The 16,072-nt window shown below is 37.5% G+C and overlaps 2 protein-coding genes across 4 annotated transcripts; both read right to left on the reverse strand.

Moving 5' to 3' along the window:
• Positions 1-1,792: 1,792 nt before the first annotated feature.
• On the reverse strand, positions 1,793-9,403 carry ythdf1 (YTH N6-methyladenosine RNA binding protein F1). 2 transcript variants are annotated; one of them, XM_055169265.2, is made up of 6 exons: positions 9,014-9,403; positions 8,357-8,381; positions 7,383-7,462; positions 5,476-7,116; positions 3,537-3,581; positions 1,793-3,349 (listed from the first exon to the last, which is right to left on the reverse strand). In XM_055169265.2, the coding sequence occupies exons 1-6, from the start codon at positions 9,038-9,040 to the stop codon at positions 3,323-3,325; spliced, it is 1,845 nt and encodes a 614-aa protein (XP_055025240.1). In that variant the 5' UTR covers positions 9,041-9,403; the 3' UTR covers positions 1,793-3,322. The 2 variants fall into 2 exon arrangements, with proteins under 2 accessions (XP_055025240.1, XP_055025239.1); XM_055169264.2 differs by having other exon boundaries at positions 5,467-7,116; positions 9,014-9,402.
• A 1,044-nt stretch (positions 9,404-10,447) lies between these two features.
• On the reverse strand, positions 10,448-15,363 carry nkain5 (sodium/potassium transporting ATPase interacting 5). Of its 2 annotated transcripts, XM_073867877.1 has the most exons (6): positions 15,092-15,361; positions 12,678-12,815; positions 12,329-12,409; positions 11,988-12,185; positions 11,829-11,896; positions 10,448-11,102 (listed from the first exon to the last, which is right to left on the reverse strand). In XM_073867877.1, the coding sequence occupies exons 1-6, from the start codon at positions 15,143-15,145 to the stop codon at positions 11,096-11,098; spliced, it is 546 nt and encodes a 181-aa protein (XP_073723978.1). In that variant the 5' UTR covers positions 15,146-15,361; the 3' UTR covers positions 10,448-11,095. The 2 variants fall into 2 exon arrangements, with proteins under 2 accessions (XP_073723978.1, XP_055025245.2); XM_055169270.2 differs by lacking the exon at positions 10,448-11,102 and having other exon boundaries at positions 11,828-11,896; positions 15,092-15,363.
• Positions 15,364-16,072: the final 709 nt, after the last annotated feature.

Raw genomic sequence — 16,072 nt, forward strand, 5'->3', positions numbered from 1 at the left:
GAAAGTAGCAATTGTTTTTAAATATATTTGCAAATAATATGTACTCAGTCTTTTAAATTGCACACATTAATCTTCTATTAAAGGTTGTAACATCCACACAGACTCTGGTTACTTAATAAAGCTGATGTACTTTATCCAAATTTTGTTTTTCTCCCAGTGATCCACATAATCACCTTTTCCAACTATTGGTATATGATGGTCTGAATGGGTGGTAAAGCAAGATGAAAGCCAATCAATTTAAACAACTCATTTACACTACACAGTGACAATTTCATTGCAAGCGGTTTCAATGATCAATACAACATATGACCTTCAAGAAATCATATTGGTATATATGCTGCCTATCATATAAGACCCTTCCCGTACTGTATACTGAACCACTCCCATTGGCTGCTCACTTTAATTGATGTTCAGTCTCCACTGTAAAAAAATTCCGTAGAAATTGCAGCTGGGTTGCCGGTAACTTACCGTAGATTTAATTTTATGTTTTTTACTGGCAACATTTTGTTCAAAGTTAAATGAACATTAAACATTTACAAGTCTTTGTCTTTACAGAGTAAAACAAAAAAAACCAGCATTAAGCAAAACATTCTGGGAAACAAAATCTGAAGCAAACAACAGAAAAAGGTTGATGATGATTTCTGTTTCCCAGAATGCTTTGCATGAGGCTGTTATTGTATAGTTTTATTCTGTAAAGATAAAGACTTGTTAATATTTACAATTTATTTAACTTTGAACAAACTCTTGCCAGCAAACAACAAATTTAAATCTACGGTAAATTACCGGCAACCCAGCTGCAATAACATTGTAATTTCTACGGAATTTTTTTACAGTGTGTGGAAGTGCCAGATGTGCACATAAAAGCTGTAACATCTGTTGAGGTGTTTTCAGCTTTTACTAACAATGCCTGTAGTTGAATGCTGCTTATTTGTAGCAATTAATTGTGCAACAAACACTGTAAAGAAAGCCGTAGAAATTACACACTGTAAAAAAAAATCCGTAGAAATTACAATGGTATTGCAGCTGGGTTGCCGGTAAATTAAGATTTAAATTTATGTTATTACTGGCAAGAGTTTGTTCAAAGTTAAATAAATTTTAAATATAAACAAGTCTTTATCTTTACAGAATAAAACTATACAATAACAGCCTCATGCAAAGCATTCTGGGAACCAGAAATCATCATCAACCTTTTTCTGTTTTTTGCTTCAGATTTTGTTTCCCAGAATGTTTTGCTTAATACTGTTTCTTTAGTTTTCCTCTGTTAAGACAAAGACACTACAGTGAATGTGAAAAAAAGGAATAAAAAAAAAACTTGCTATTTGCCCTATATCTCTTAAAACAACATACCAATAAATCACATCCTTAAAATTAAATAATTTGCAGAGGGAAAAAAAGAAAAAGTACTGGTGATTACGGAGTACAAAAGGGAATTCAATATTTTCCCATTTGTTATGATTAGCTGGTTTTAGGCTTCTTTTACGTTTTCAACACAAATAAGCATTTTGCACATACTCGTGTACAATAATATATATTAGATTGTTTTAGATTAATAAAATAAACACAAACAACAACAAATTTCCAACATCTCTTAATATGGGGGATGCTGTTAATCCCTGTTTGTCAAATGTGGTTTCTTCAACCTAGAGCAAATCAATTAAATTTTTTGCCAACTTGAGTGGGTCAACAGGTGAAACACAATACCTTTGTTTTGGGCAAAAACAATGAACAAATTAACAATAAAGACAATTCTCAAAAAACAAAACAAGGCAGTAATAACACTTTCAAACACCAATTACACCATATAGTATTATTTTAATAATGAGCATGATCAAATCTAAGAACGTGATAGATAGTGACCTTCCAATACAATGCATATTCATTTCAGGGGTGACTTAAATGTTTGTCTTGTAATTCCTTTTTTAATATTTTTAGTATTTCATATATTTAATGAATCTTTTGTTATATGACTATAGAAATTTGAAACCCTCGCACAGCTCAATTCTGCTCTCCCACACACAAACACACAAAACAGCAAGCAGGTCCTAAAAAAACCACGCACAGAAACCATATACTCTTTTTTTGTTTGTTTTTTCCTTTAACAGTAAATCAGTAACATTAAATTTCAGGTTACACGTTTGAGGCTTTCTTCGTTATTATTATAATTATATGATCCTACGTTAAAGCTTAGCAATATACTGAGGACATGGGGGAGGAAAAGCGATAAAATGAAATCTGTTAGGAAAGGACAAAGAACAAAAAATGTGATGCATCTAAAGTGATTTCAAATAAAAGCAGTAAATTGCTACATCTCTCAAATTGGTGTAAAGAAAAAGCGACCTCTGCTGGGCGGGGTTTGGAACAGTAAGTAGTTACATTTCTGCTCTTTAAACATTAAGTATGCGAACAGAGTCTGAGCACTGAACTCTGAACCACAACTAAAACATTAGTCCAGAATTTTTAGTCCAGCCAGTGACAATGTTGACTTCCCCTGGGTAAAGATGCATGGGATGTCTTCTCCCTGATAATGCTGTTTCAACTGAGGTATAGAACAGCCATTATTAAACAGTTCTGATGACACCGTAGCTTTAAAATGTTAAGGCTCCAAGCAGGAAAAACAGAAAAGAAAAAACAGGTGACACGTGTGGCTCGTCACTGAACACAAAAAGTGTTACATAATTCAAAAATATAGTTTTTCTATAACATTATCATCTCATGTCAAGACACATTTCATTGTCCCTTCTACGCAGTTGCACAACACTCCACAAATGGGTTAAGTCACCCACTAGAAAAAACAAAACAAAAAAAACTGGCCCATTACAGTTACTGATGCTGAAGATGCCCCCCATCTGACATGACCGACTTACACTCATCACACTTTCCTAACACACACACACACACACACACACACACACACACACACGCACACATACATACACGTGTTACAAAATTCACTACCCACTCACCTAACCAACTCTTAAGGGCAACCATGAGGATCGGTGGGGCTGAAGAAACATAAACAGGACAAAAAAAAAGAGACTTGTGCAGATATTGGTTGGTCAAAGGGGGTGCATGAAAACAATACCAAATGATAGAAAAGAAAAATCGTAACGATGACGCGACTCGACGCTAATCGACTTCAGCCACCACAGGTGAAGACAGAAGAGCAGAGACTCGAGTCTGACGCTGGCTTAAGTCACCAGAATTAAATAGAAAAACATAATGATTGTTTATTTTTTTAAATTTCATCTGGTGTCCTCTTTAAATTTCATTTTCAAATGGTCAGTCCTAAAACAACTGCTTGTTGGCTGTAGGGGGCAGCCTTCTATTGTTTATTTCGGATTTGGCGTTCCTGGAAGAGAGAGAGAGAGCGAGGAGAAAGTTAGTATGTAAAACTCAAAACAAACAACTTATTTTTATCACAAAATTCAACCATTACACTATCAATAAGAAAAGCTTTCATGTGTTTAAGTACAAGCTCTGTGTTTTAATTTCTCTCTCAAACGTATAAAACCAAATAAAAAAATTAAGTAACTTACTTGATCCAGTCGGGATCGGTTCTGCAGAGGAGCAGGCTCTACGTTCTGTCAGTGGAGATTAAAAAAAAAAGATTAAAATATAAAAACTCAGTTTAAATTAGAGGTTTAACAATTAACATCCTATTTCATTTAATTTTTAAAATGATATTTTACATAGTAAATCAAAAAGTTACAACATGATATTTCAAAAAACATTTTCATTAGCAGCTCGAAACTGGACTAAAGCAACAGCATAGTATTAAAAATACATCAAAGACGAAATAACAAAACTGTAGCACCAAATAGAAAGAGCGCATTAAACGTTCTGAATAAAGCATCTGGGTCAATGACAAAACAATCTCCTAAAAACATGTTTATAAGAAATTTATGTGAGGCATATTTTTGATGCACAAGTTTTGTTATTCAAACAACATTTCAGTATATTTAATGTTTTCACAATATTTTTGATATTCAAAAAAAGTCAGGTAGTACAACCATTCGATCATTGACCATTTGTCAGGTAAGTTTTAATGCATTCCTGTGTCATACAAATTGTTTGTTTGGTTGATAGTGGTATTTAAAATTATAATCCTGAAAATAGTTTGAAAATTAGAAATGACTTCAACATTAAAGTAAAAAATTGAGAACTATACATTTAAGAACAATTTTTTTATAGACAACTTTAGCTTACATTTATTAAAACTAAAATTATTTACTAATTATAAGCTTAATAAAATTATTTAGCTTAATGTTTGTTTTATTTCTTAGGGGCATTTATAGCAGTAGCACCCTTGGACTTTGTGGTTGCACCACCTGACCTTTGCAATGAATTTACATTTAACAGACTCCTATTTAGCTGCATGTGATATCAAATGCATAAACATGCCTTTTAAATACAATTAAAACGTGTAGCTGCATGTGATATCTAATTCATAAACATGCTTTTTAAATACCATTAACACGTGTTTGATAAAATAGAATTTTTTCCCTAGTTATACACATTGGTTGTACCATCTGACACAAAAATTTTACCAGCCTACTCATTACATTAAAGTAGCTATTTTTTTCCAGTATTTGAGAGAAACCTACAAACTTTTCATTCATATCATGTGATATCATATCATATCTGTTTATACATAAAAAGCCCATAATTGCTATTGTGTCATTTGAGAACATCCAAATTGTTGAACACAAGTTTTTCAATTATCCTAACATACCAACAACTACGAATATTTGTGAAATTATTTTTAATAATTTAAACACATTTTTTACTGTTGCCTGCCTGCCATTTTACAAGTTTGAGATACCAAAACAAAAATTGATATTTATTATTAAAAATGCTGAAGATGTACACTCTGTGGGTGATTTTAACCCAGCGTTGGGTCAAAAAGGGACAAGCCCAGCCCGCTGGGTTGTAATTTAACCCATGCTGGGTTGTTTCAACCCAAAATGCTGGGTTGTTTTAACCCATTGTTGGGTCAAATATAAACATTTTCTGTGTTAATTTCAACTCAGCTGCTGTTGGGTTCTTCCCTTTTTGATCCAACGCTGTTGAAAATAACAGCATTTTTTAAGAGTCCATTTAAACTAAATAGACATATAATATAAAATAAAGTGGCATGTCGTAAATGTATCATGTTTTTTTTAGGAAATAATGCCCCAGATAAAAAAAATATGCATGTCATGTCATGACCCATCTGCACTGATATCTGGCATCCTGTTTACACCTATATTAAAGCAGTTACAATGACACATGTAGTGACAAATACATCAACCCATCACATGCTGTTCAAAGTTCTTTTGTTAATAGCTGCCTATGGTCATTAACCTCAACAGGGTCTACCTATTTAACAGGGTCTCAGTTCAACAGAATGATTTTCCTTCAGCAGATGCTTTAATAAACCTACAAATATCTGCATCATCTGCATTTTCGGGATCAGAAAAACAATACCTTTCTTACCACCTCTTCCTCCTCCTGCCGTTTCTCGTAGTGTGAGAAGTCATCAAAGATGGAGGTGGTGTGTTTATAAGTGGCGATGATCTTCAGCACCTGCTTCGCTTTCTCCAGCGGCACCTCCTGCGTGTCACGCGAGTTGGTGACTGGCTTGTTGTCATTGTTCTCAAGGCGGATGTGCCTGAGCTGGCTGTTGGGTACGTCTTTAACAAACAGCCAGTCCACATCGAATTTTCCCTTCCACTTGTCCTGCGCCCAAACGCCGGCGCTGGTTCCGTAGTCTACGGGCGAGCGCATTTCCGCCACGCCACAAAAGTGTCCGCTGCCGTTAACGCTGAACAGCAGATAGACGGGCCCTTTACTGTTGATGGCGCGAAAAGCAGAATCCAGCCGTTTGTTACCGTGTTCCGTGCTGCACCAGATGGAGTACTTGATGGAGCGGTGGATGTCGTCCTCCGAGTAACTCTTAATAATGAACACCCGCCCGTTTTTCAGGTTCCAATCGAATTCCTTGGGGTTGTAGCTGTGCGCCGCACGGAGCTTTTCCAGAACCGGATGTGACTCGATGGTACCTGAGCCTGGAGGTCCACCCCCACCACCGTTACCAACCCCTCCGCCACCCGAGGAGCCGCTGCTGTCCACGCTGCCACCCCCGCCGTAACCTGGATTACGATTCCGTGGGGCGACCCACCTGGTTTGGGGGGGAGGAGCAGGGGTGTGGTTTTGGTAGGGCTGTGGAGGGGGCGGGCCCTGCATAGCCATCTGCTGGGCAAGTGATTGGGCAGACGGAATGGGAGGTTGAGGTGGTGGTGGGAGCCCATGAGGGTGAGGTTGTAAGTGACCCTGGGAGTGGAGAGGGGGCTGCTGGTGGTGGTGATGATGGTGGTGGTGCGGGGGCAACGGGGACGCAACTTTCGTCACGGGGCCCTTATTATCCCAAGTTCCAATGTCCATGTTATGTTTAATAGGTGGTGGAGGAAGGGTGCCACCAGCCATGGGCATCCCCGGCTTACTCTTCACCTTCATCTGCTGAGGCTTGGCTGGTTTGCTAGCAATGGCGGCCCAAGATGCAGGTTTGGGGGGCGGCATTCCAATAGGAGTACCACCGTTACCCGTGGCAACTGCTGCCGCCACTGGCCCTCCACCGATCACCGAGCCCACCGTTTTCACTCCTGAACCACCTCCTGTCACATCACCACCAATCTTTAGCCCCACCATGCCCTGCTCCAAGCTGTTCATACCTGGTGCTTTATTCAAGGTGTCACTGGGAAAACCTGTTTGCCCATCCGGCACCAGAGTGCCTCCTAAAGAACTAGGTGGGTAACTGTAACTGCCTCCATATGCAGAACTTTGCGTCTGCTGGCCCTGGGAGCCACTAGTACCCCAGGCAGAAAATGCAGGGTTTTCTGGAAAAAAGTTAAAACGGTGTGGATAGATGCTACTGCCCAGACCCCCCGGTTGTCCAAACACAGTGTCATGCATGAAATGATGGTCTCCATTGCTAAGGGGGGCATATGGAGTGAGGTACGGGATCGGTGGGTCTCCGCCAGTGGACCAGGGGGCTTCACTGAGGGGGTATGGGAACCCAATTGAGGGGGCATAGTAGCTAGACAGGTAAGGATCAGTCATGGATTGGTAACTGTTATTCTGATGGGATAACCAGAAAAATTATTGTTAGTATATAATATTGACAAAATGCAAACCAAAACTCAACAACACACACAAAAATGTTCAACTAAATAAATTATTATCAACCCCCAAGCACATCATGAAAGCAATGATGCAGTCAACGGCTTAATTTAACCAGCTCAAAAGGGACAAAGCTTGTTGAAAAGTACCAGGTAATTTTTTTTAAATGTACAGACAAATTTCCCGCCTTCCAACACTTAAAACTCAAGAAATACATCTCTTACCGGATTTGACTGGCCAGTGAGGTATGCGTCGAAGTCATTATCGTGGACTGTTTCCTTCTGATGAAGAGAGCCATTTTGCACTGAAATAAAGAACAAGTTTGATATTAGCATAACACTTTAATCAGTACATCTGACAATGAGCATGCAACAGCCAACAACTTACTCTGTTTCTTGAAAGGCATCATAGACAAGGCTTAGCTAAAGCCAGGACTAGGGGTTAGTTAGCTTAAGATGTTTAAGCATCTTTTGTAAACATGTCTCAGAAAAAGACGTACTGGTGTGTATCTTGAGACAAATCAATGGCACTGGCCTATTTTAAGATCTGTCATTGCATGTTATTTTCAGTTCAGACAACTCAAGCATGTGTTTTAATCTAGGGCTAACCTTAAGGCTCATCTGTGAAACCAGGGGAAAATGGGATAATACATCATTCAACTACTACATCACAAGAACTTCACTGCATAATGTATGATTTGAGTAACACGTACATTATCACACTGGTTTTAGCGAGTCGTGCACCACATGTTAGGTCTGTGTATCATGATACTACATGATGTAAAGTCATAAATGTAGAGTGCAGTCTAAAATCTTCAGCTGAGATTCACACATAAGCCCAAAAGGGCAAAATCACAAATGCAATGGTTAAGGCTACAAATTGTTTAGTGTTTAAAATCCAAAAGATATATCAATGTGGTGTTAATTCAACGAGAGCGGGTTGCTGCCCTTCAGTACGGCTTTATCAGGTGATTGATAGAAAACATTTGAATGATATACGACCAGCACTACAACAACCTAGCCTTGACTTTATGGAAAGCATAGAGAACTAATGTCTACATTTTACTAACAGTGGGTTGATATATTAAATTTGATATGTCTATCCTGAAATTAGTCACAACGTGCAACCTTTAATTTAATATAAATTGTGAAATACAAAGGGATCACAACTAAGCCATGTGCATTGCAGCCAAACTTACCTTTAGCGTCTTGTCCTTTGGATGTCTTCCCATTTAGTTGGCGATTAGAGATGCAAAGAAAAACAAGATATAAGGTTACCACATTTGATTTATTTCTAACAGGAGCTTTCCAATACAATCGGTATTTCATTACCGCGATACGCATCGTCTTGTCGTCGATATACCGCCCACCACCAGAGTCACAAATAAATCAATGCACGTCCCCGCATATTAAACAGAACCGGGTGCTTGCATATACATTTATTTAGTCAAACAAGACATTATACGTGCAACCAGTTATATAAAGATTTGGTCGGCCACGACCATCAGCCCGCGTCCAGTGACTAGACTGGACATAACTCTCGGAAGCTAAAGGGAGATATTCAGACCGAAATTAAGTTTATCCGGATGGCACACTGGAGCAGAGCGCATTTTGCGATACGTCGTTTCACGAATCTGTGTATCAACTGAGGAAACGCAATGTGATTTTTCACACATGCCCATTTAACCACTGAAAAATTGCTAACTGGTTAGCCATCGCGATTGTGCGAAGCGAGGAGAGTCAGATGCCCGTAATGTCTCCGCACAAGCGGCGGAGGCTGGACGCCTATTCCCTGCTCCTCCTAAAGGCCTTACCGACGCCGTGCCACTCCGCCGGCCCCTACTGCTCCAACCTACCTGTGGGTCAATACTGGTGGTAGACATAATTCATCCAGAGAGCCCCTTTAAATTTAGCAAGAGTCTCGCAAAGAAAACGAAGCGGCGGCGAGGGTGCTCGGCGTAACCCGAAGCCCGTGGGTTCCTCTCGGCTCCGTGCAGGCTGAACTGCGCTTTTTTTTCAGCAACTTCCACGACTTGATTCCGGCGATCCGGTGCTACCGAGGGCACTCACAGTCAAGTCTGCGGTCGTTTCTGTTCGTATTAGAGGCTCGTTGTTTTTCGGAAACAATCCAACGCTGTCACACAGTGTGTGTTTAATTTGTTAAAAGTGTATTTATATTTTTCCTCCTCCCAGCCCGCAGTTATTGTGCACCTCTGCTCACTTCCGCCCAATGGCCGCTCCATCCGGGATCTGAGCGGAGGGGACTGACGCCACATGGACCGGGTGGCCATGCGGAGATGATCAACCTGAGCAGCAAGAATTATAATCTTCCAACTATGTGTCCTCCTACTGAACCTAGAAATATTTATTACATAACGTAACATTCTCACTTCCTGGTTTGCGAGAATGAAATGTGTCTATCATAATAGCTGTCACCATTCCCACACGAGAAATACTATATAGTAAACTGATAAACTGTAGCAAATACTGTACTTACTGTACTTATATTTACTATGTTTAAAAAATATATTGTCTAGGAAAATTACTCATTATAGTAAATATTATACTACACTATTGTATATGGATAACTTTTACTTTTTAATAAATTTGTAATTTAGTTTTCTTCTCCGCTGTTATTTTTAAGTTTCTTTTTATTAAATCTATTATGTACAAAGTTTCCTAATATCTTTAGGCTTTAGAAAATTACATAGATTCTAGGTAAAAGTGATGTTGGTTTTGTGTAAGGTTTTCGTTTGCTTATGTGCAAAATATTACAAGATTGTACAATAGATAGAACCACATTTACTGCATAACTATTAGCCAACCATACACAATCCGGGCATGTTTATGCTTTTGATATTATATGTCATCATAATATTGTACTTTGCACTAAAAATCCATCCATAAACACCATTATAAGAGCTTGCATTTTCATGACTTTAACCACTAGGTGTCACTAGAACGAATTGGATTTCCTCGATTACGTTTGTAGACACAGAGAAAATGGTAAGAAACGTGGTGTATTTTAATCAAATCAAATATTATTATGGGTTGTCATAGCTAAATCTATGATTGTAGAAGAGAAATTATGATATGACCTACAAACACCATATTCAGTGATCAGTAAATGCTGGAATAATTTACATATGCAAAATGAGGTTTCACATTGTGCATTTTTTTTGAGGGGTGAATAAGACAACAGAGCAATCATGCAAACATTCTCACTGTTCTTATTATCTTATATACAAATATGGTTTTGGTATGCATTGCAGGTAAACAGAACATGGTACTATCTCAGTCAGAGTATTTATTTTATCCCCACCATTAAAACATTAAACATGCAGAAAGAAATATCTACAATACACAAACACATCTGATTTGAATGAAATGTACATTAAATACCCCCTTGAATTGTAGGACTAAAAAGCCACAGACTTTGCACAACAAAAAATAGCTTGTGTTTAAACAGACCATTCAAATATGCCATGACTTTGTTTCATTCACTTTAATTGGTCACTGTGTTATTAGCATGAACACATGATTTTCAAACTCCACAGAATTTTGAAGACTTGGAACATTCACAAAATATTCTGTCTAATTTGATTTGCTTTCAGCTACCAATAAGATTCAGGTACTCTTAACACAAGTTTAACATGCTTAAATCCATTCCACCCAAAATCAGTGCTGAAAATGTGAAAGATTCTTCAGATTCAGATCATACAAGAGATGAACTAGTATGTACAGATGCCTATTTGTCTTTTAATAATTTTAATTGCTTTGTCCGTAATTGTTGTCTGAAGTATTGTTATCTTATTATATACATAATCTGTAATCTCTCATGGGGTTTCTTTTGTTGGCTGAGAATATACTGAGAAACGGTGAACTTTCCTGATATTTTTCTTTCTCTTCCTGGGAAAGTTGATAAGATCTGGACATTTTCACTTGTACAAATCTGGAAAAAACACAGGCACAAAATTAGAAACACACATATGAATAAGCAAGGGAGGAACAGGTAAGAAAATGTTTTCTCATTTAAGAAAATCTAGTAGTTACAAACAGCCAAATGCAAAGAGGATGAGTCAAAACTACAGTATAGAGTAAAATGAAACATAAAACCGCATAGGTTAATGTCCTTAATCCACAGTTTCATTAGGTCTATCATATCATATGACTATTAAAATGTTATTTTTTATGCAATTATTATTATATGCAAATGTTATGCAACTAAATGATTTTGTTTATTTAAAGAAATGTTTTAAAGGAGTAGTGTGTAACTTTTAGCAGGATCCCTTGACAGAAATGCAATATAATCTACATAACTATATTATCAATGTTGTATCAAGACCTTACATAATGAAATGTATTGTTTTTATTATCTTAGTATGAGCCGTTTTTATCTCCATACACAGCGGGTCCCCTTAGAATTTGCCATTTTGTGCCGCTGTGTTTTTACAGAAGCCCTAAACAGACAAACTGCTCTACAGACCGTGTTTCGTCACTACTGTATTTTGTCTTGCTTGTCCTTTTAAGGCTACCATAGCTTCTCTATGTATTTTGGTGAACGGTGGAGTGAGCCGTTGGTTGCAATTCACAATCTCACTGCTAGATGCCGCTAAAATCTACACACTGCACCTTTATAAGAAATCATAAAAGGAGTAAAAGTTTAAATTCTACAAATATGTGTCTTCGTCTTCACTGAAGATGCTGATGATGTAGCAGGCGAAAACAAATCCAAGGGCCTGCACAAAAACAAAACACATTCAGCAACATCACCTACAAGCCATTTTTGTGGATTTAATCAGTTTAAGGGGCATCTGAAATTTGACTTACAGAAATAAATAGTTGAATAGCACTGTGTAAGACTTCAATGTATTGATATTCTAGAATGCAGCCCAGTTCAGCAACTTGAGCAGGACTGTCTAGATGCTGCCACCTAGCGGTTGGGGGTTTAACATGATTGCAGCCCAGACTGTTGTCTTTCCACCATGTCCGGTGAGAGGAAAGTCCCAGTGACAGATAATCACTATCCTACAAAAGCACATAACAGGAATACCATTAAAATTATACACCATGACTTACACCAAGTTATTTACACAAATGCTATGAATTTATGTGAACTTGGTCTAGCTGACCGACCCAAATGAGCAGACATATTTATTAGGGCTCTTTACCTTAGAGAGACCTCCGAGATCAAGATAAAGGCAACATATAAAGATGTTCCATGTCACCCAAAACAGAGTCCAGACTATATACAAAATAAAAAGTAAGAACATATGATTTAATAACATGATAACATTACTTTCAGATTCACTTTGTAAAGAGAAATTTTTTTAATCTGTGTGAAAATGTAATTTTTATAATTATGGTTTGTGTTTAGGCTATTTATAATACTTATAAATTAATAATAATAAAAAATAATTAATTATTTATAATTTTAATAATAAGTCCAACAACAATAACATCTCATTTCACACTGTGCTTGTTTAAAAAAATAGAAAAAAGTGAGGTATATACACACACCAAAATAATATATCTGGGCTTATAATGGACTGTCCCAAACAAACCCAATATCACCACAATGATGTGCAGGAAGTTGATAAGGATGGGCGCCCACTGGTAACCCAGAAAATCAAACACCTGTCTCTCCACAGCAGTGATCTAAAAAGGTGTGAAAGAAAAAGGTAAATGAGCTCTCTGCACATTGTTAACACAATAACATCACCAGCTACTTTGCATCTACGACTAAAAAACCCACACCCTTTATTTTTCTGCTTTCTGCAGATAAGCCATGCACAATCACAATAATAAAGAAGACCCCATCTCTTTCTCCTAGAGAACCGTTCGAAACCCCCATCCCTGCTTTTCCGCACACTGGATTTTTACTCAGGGTTGCCAGGGTAACACAGCCATTGGGGTACAAAGCTTGTGACAGAGAAATAGGGAATGAGAGATGGAGAACAAGAAAAGAGAGAGGGAGGCAACTAAGGGAGAAAGGGTGAGCAGGAGGAGATGAGAGCTCTCCTTGGAGGTCAAAGACTCAATGAGGAGATGTATGATTCAGGAGAGAGACACTATGTGTGGGGGATGTTGCTCTCTTATAATGGTTTACCGAAGCAGTCATAAACCCTCTCTCTGCCACTAACCACCCATCCCCCTATCCAACCCTCTTCATGGCATACCGCTGCTTTTTACCAGCTGTTCCCAGAGGTTCCACCTCAAATCACCCATTCATATCATGCTTTATCTTTCTAAATGAGGTGCGCGATAAAGAGCCAAACACCAAAATCTAATTGAGAGATGCTTTGTGGAAATAGATGAAATACTGCAATCTCAGTAATAAACACAGTCACAGCCTCAGGTCTGTAATAACAGTGCTGAGGATGAGGTTCAACTCAAAATATTAAAATGATTAAACCGAGTCTACACAGCAACAGTGTTGCAGAACCTGTTGATATAGACTACATCACAGGTGAATGCTCAGCCAAAACGTATTGCCAACTGTTACGCAAAATCACATATATAGACATACTCCATACAATTTTATTTTTAAGATAGCATATAGGTGTGAAGCTGTGGTTAAGCCAATTATCTATATTTTCTTTGAGCCAAGATCAAACGTACATGACTGTAATGACTAATAATAACTATGCCTCTGTTCTGCCCTGTCTCACTAAATCTTCATCATTTATTTACTAGATGACAGTAATTTTAAAAAAGAAAATCCACTGAGATTATGAAGTCAAGTGTGATGTCATACCAGATCAATAATATACAAGAGTGTACAGTCAAACATTGCAGCAAACTAAATGTTGACTAAAAATGTGAATATGAATATCTTTCATATAAAGACAAGCAAATGAATAGTTAAGGTTGAGAAGGACTAAAAAGATTGGGTTATAGCCAGTTAAAAGCCATAAAAGGGTTAAGAGAATGGAAGCAGGGATATAGGTCATACTTAGTTGGTGTTCAGTACAGAAGGCTTCCTCCTGTGGAGGCCACCAGTGTAACTATTGAACTGAGATAACACAACAATTACAATCCAATTACTAACACGTTATGTGAGGGAAGACAATGATGTCACACTGGAAGACCACAAAAAATCAATAAAGAGCGATGAAGATGAATATAATGGAAAACTCAGAAGAGTTGAAAAAAAATGTAGAAATCTAACACAATTAAAAATTCACAAAGATATAAAATATATTTTTTTAATTTGATTTCTAAGTTTTGCCTTTTTTCGCTTGGTATTAAAGTCTATAATGCACAGGTGATGGTCATGTGTTTTATAATGCCAGTCCCTAATCTAAATCAGTTCTTTCATTTAACCAGGTTAAAAACAAGAGTGACCTGACCAAGAAAACAAGAATTTTTTTAAATAAATAATAAAGAAATTAATAAATAAATAGTCCTAATAAATAAATAAATTAGATTTTAGCATTTGTCTGTTCTGTAACTGTCATGTAAATAATAGTTCATATTTTCATTAATAACAGTGAAAAATATATTTAATATTTAAAAACATTCAAAATAGTTTGCGTAGACATTAATGCATTTTCTATAAAGTGAGTGAGCACGTAGGCTATATGAATAGCAGGCTATGTATTGTGTAACAAAGACGACCAACATATGTGTCCTGTCCCACACTTATATTTTTGTTTAAATAAAAATAAATGTATAAAACGAAAACATAAAATTAAACGGTCATATCAGACCACAGGCACAAAACTCGAATCGCTTCACACAATTGGTGTAGCCTACAGGCCGAATGCACGCAAACATAACGGACTCTGGAGACCTCGTATGTTGAGAAACTTCTTGAAGTTAATACATAACAACATTTTCCTTTATCATGCAGATTAAATGAACAGGTTACAAAAGTACAGCGGCTCGGTTACTCTTGCGTTTGCGTATTTTTATAAAGAACGCCGTCTTACCAGCTGAATAGCGCAGAAGAATATGAACACACACCTCCCCGTGCAGCACCCCATCTTCAAATTCACTCTGTGTACTCGTCAAACTCAAAATTATACATACAGCAGATTCATTTTAGATGATCCTCGATATTTACTCTCAGTATTTGACAGTACTTGCCCTTACAATAAGATGTGCTCATGGCACGATCTGTACATTGCGCATAGGATTCAAAACAATGTATGGAGCAGTAGGCGGGGGTATGAAGAGTGGGATGGTGGGGGTAAATAAATGGGTCGAAGGAGGCGGCCCCCTACCTCCTGATGTACTGACATGAGGGAGCGGCAGGTGGAGCACTTGAGGGTGGATGGGCCACTAGCAACGTAGTGCAATCTTGGCGCTAAACGTACAGGTAATTCCCATTGAAGAAGTTGCAGTTTTTATAGTTTGCATAATTGTGTGACAGTTTTTCAAAATTCTTGCATATTTTAATAGTGCGAGTGTTCAAGGTGAAGATTTTCATAGAGACCCAAATATTTAGATATTGTCTTTTTTATGAGCATCTATTAATAAAAAAACAATATAGCACATTTAATTCTAATTCATCTCTTCAATACAGAAGAGGATTAGGGCCACTGGTGAAAAAAATATTTGAATTCTGACTTTATTCTCAGAATTCTGACTTTAATCTCAGAATTCCGAGTTTAAAGTCAGAATTCTGAGATTAAAGTCAGAATTCTGAGAATAAAGTCAGAATTCAAATATTTTTTTCACCAGTGGCCCAACCTCTTCCGTACTACCATCAGTTTTGATCAGCTGTACACTTTTCTGGGCTGTATGGTTTCATAAAGCGCCTTTAACATCCATAGAACCTTTCTGTTACACACAAGGGTCTTTTTGGTGGTAAAAAGCTATAAAAAAGGTAAGAAAGTGTTCTTTTAACCGTTGACTGAAAGGTTCTTTGGAGAACCAAAATGGGTCATGAACCCTTTTAAGAACCTTTG

The sequence above is a fragment of the Misgurnus anguillicaudatus genome, chromosome 5 (assembly GCF_027580225.2).
Source record: "Misgurnus anguillicaudatus chromosome 5, ASM2758022v2, whole genome shotgun sequence".
Classification (NCBI taxonomy): domain Eukaryota; kingdom Metazoa; phylum Chordata; class Actinopteri; order Cypriniformes; family Cobitidae; genus Misgurnus; species Misgurnus anguillicaudatus.

Bases quoted from the DNA above. Each gene is read 5' to 3' on its own strand.
- ythdf1 (XM_055169264.2), bottom strand. From the start codon at position 9,040: ATGTCTACCACCAGTATTGACCCACAG. The intron at 7,463-8,356 runs GTAAGTTTGGCT...TCTTTATTTCAG, and splicing joins CAAAGGACAAGACGCTAAAG to TGCAAAATGGCTCTCTTCAT. The intron at 7,117-7,382 runs GTAAGAGATGTA...TTATCCCATCAG, and splicing joins TCACTGGCCAGTCAAATCCG to AATAACAGTTACCAATCCAT.
- nkain5 (XM_073867877.1), bottom strand. From the start codon at position 15,145: ATGGGGTGCTGCACGGGGAGGTGTGTGTTCATATTCTTCTGCGCTATT. The intron at 12,816-15,091 runs GTAAGACGGCGT...ACACCTTTTTAG, and splicing joins TCTTCTGCGCTATTCAGCTG to ATCACTGCTGTGGAGAGACA. The intron at 12,410-12,677 runs GTGTGTGTATAT...CTTTTTATTTTG, and splicing joins AGCCCAGATATATTATTTTG to TATATAGTCTGGACTCTGTT.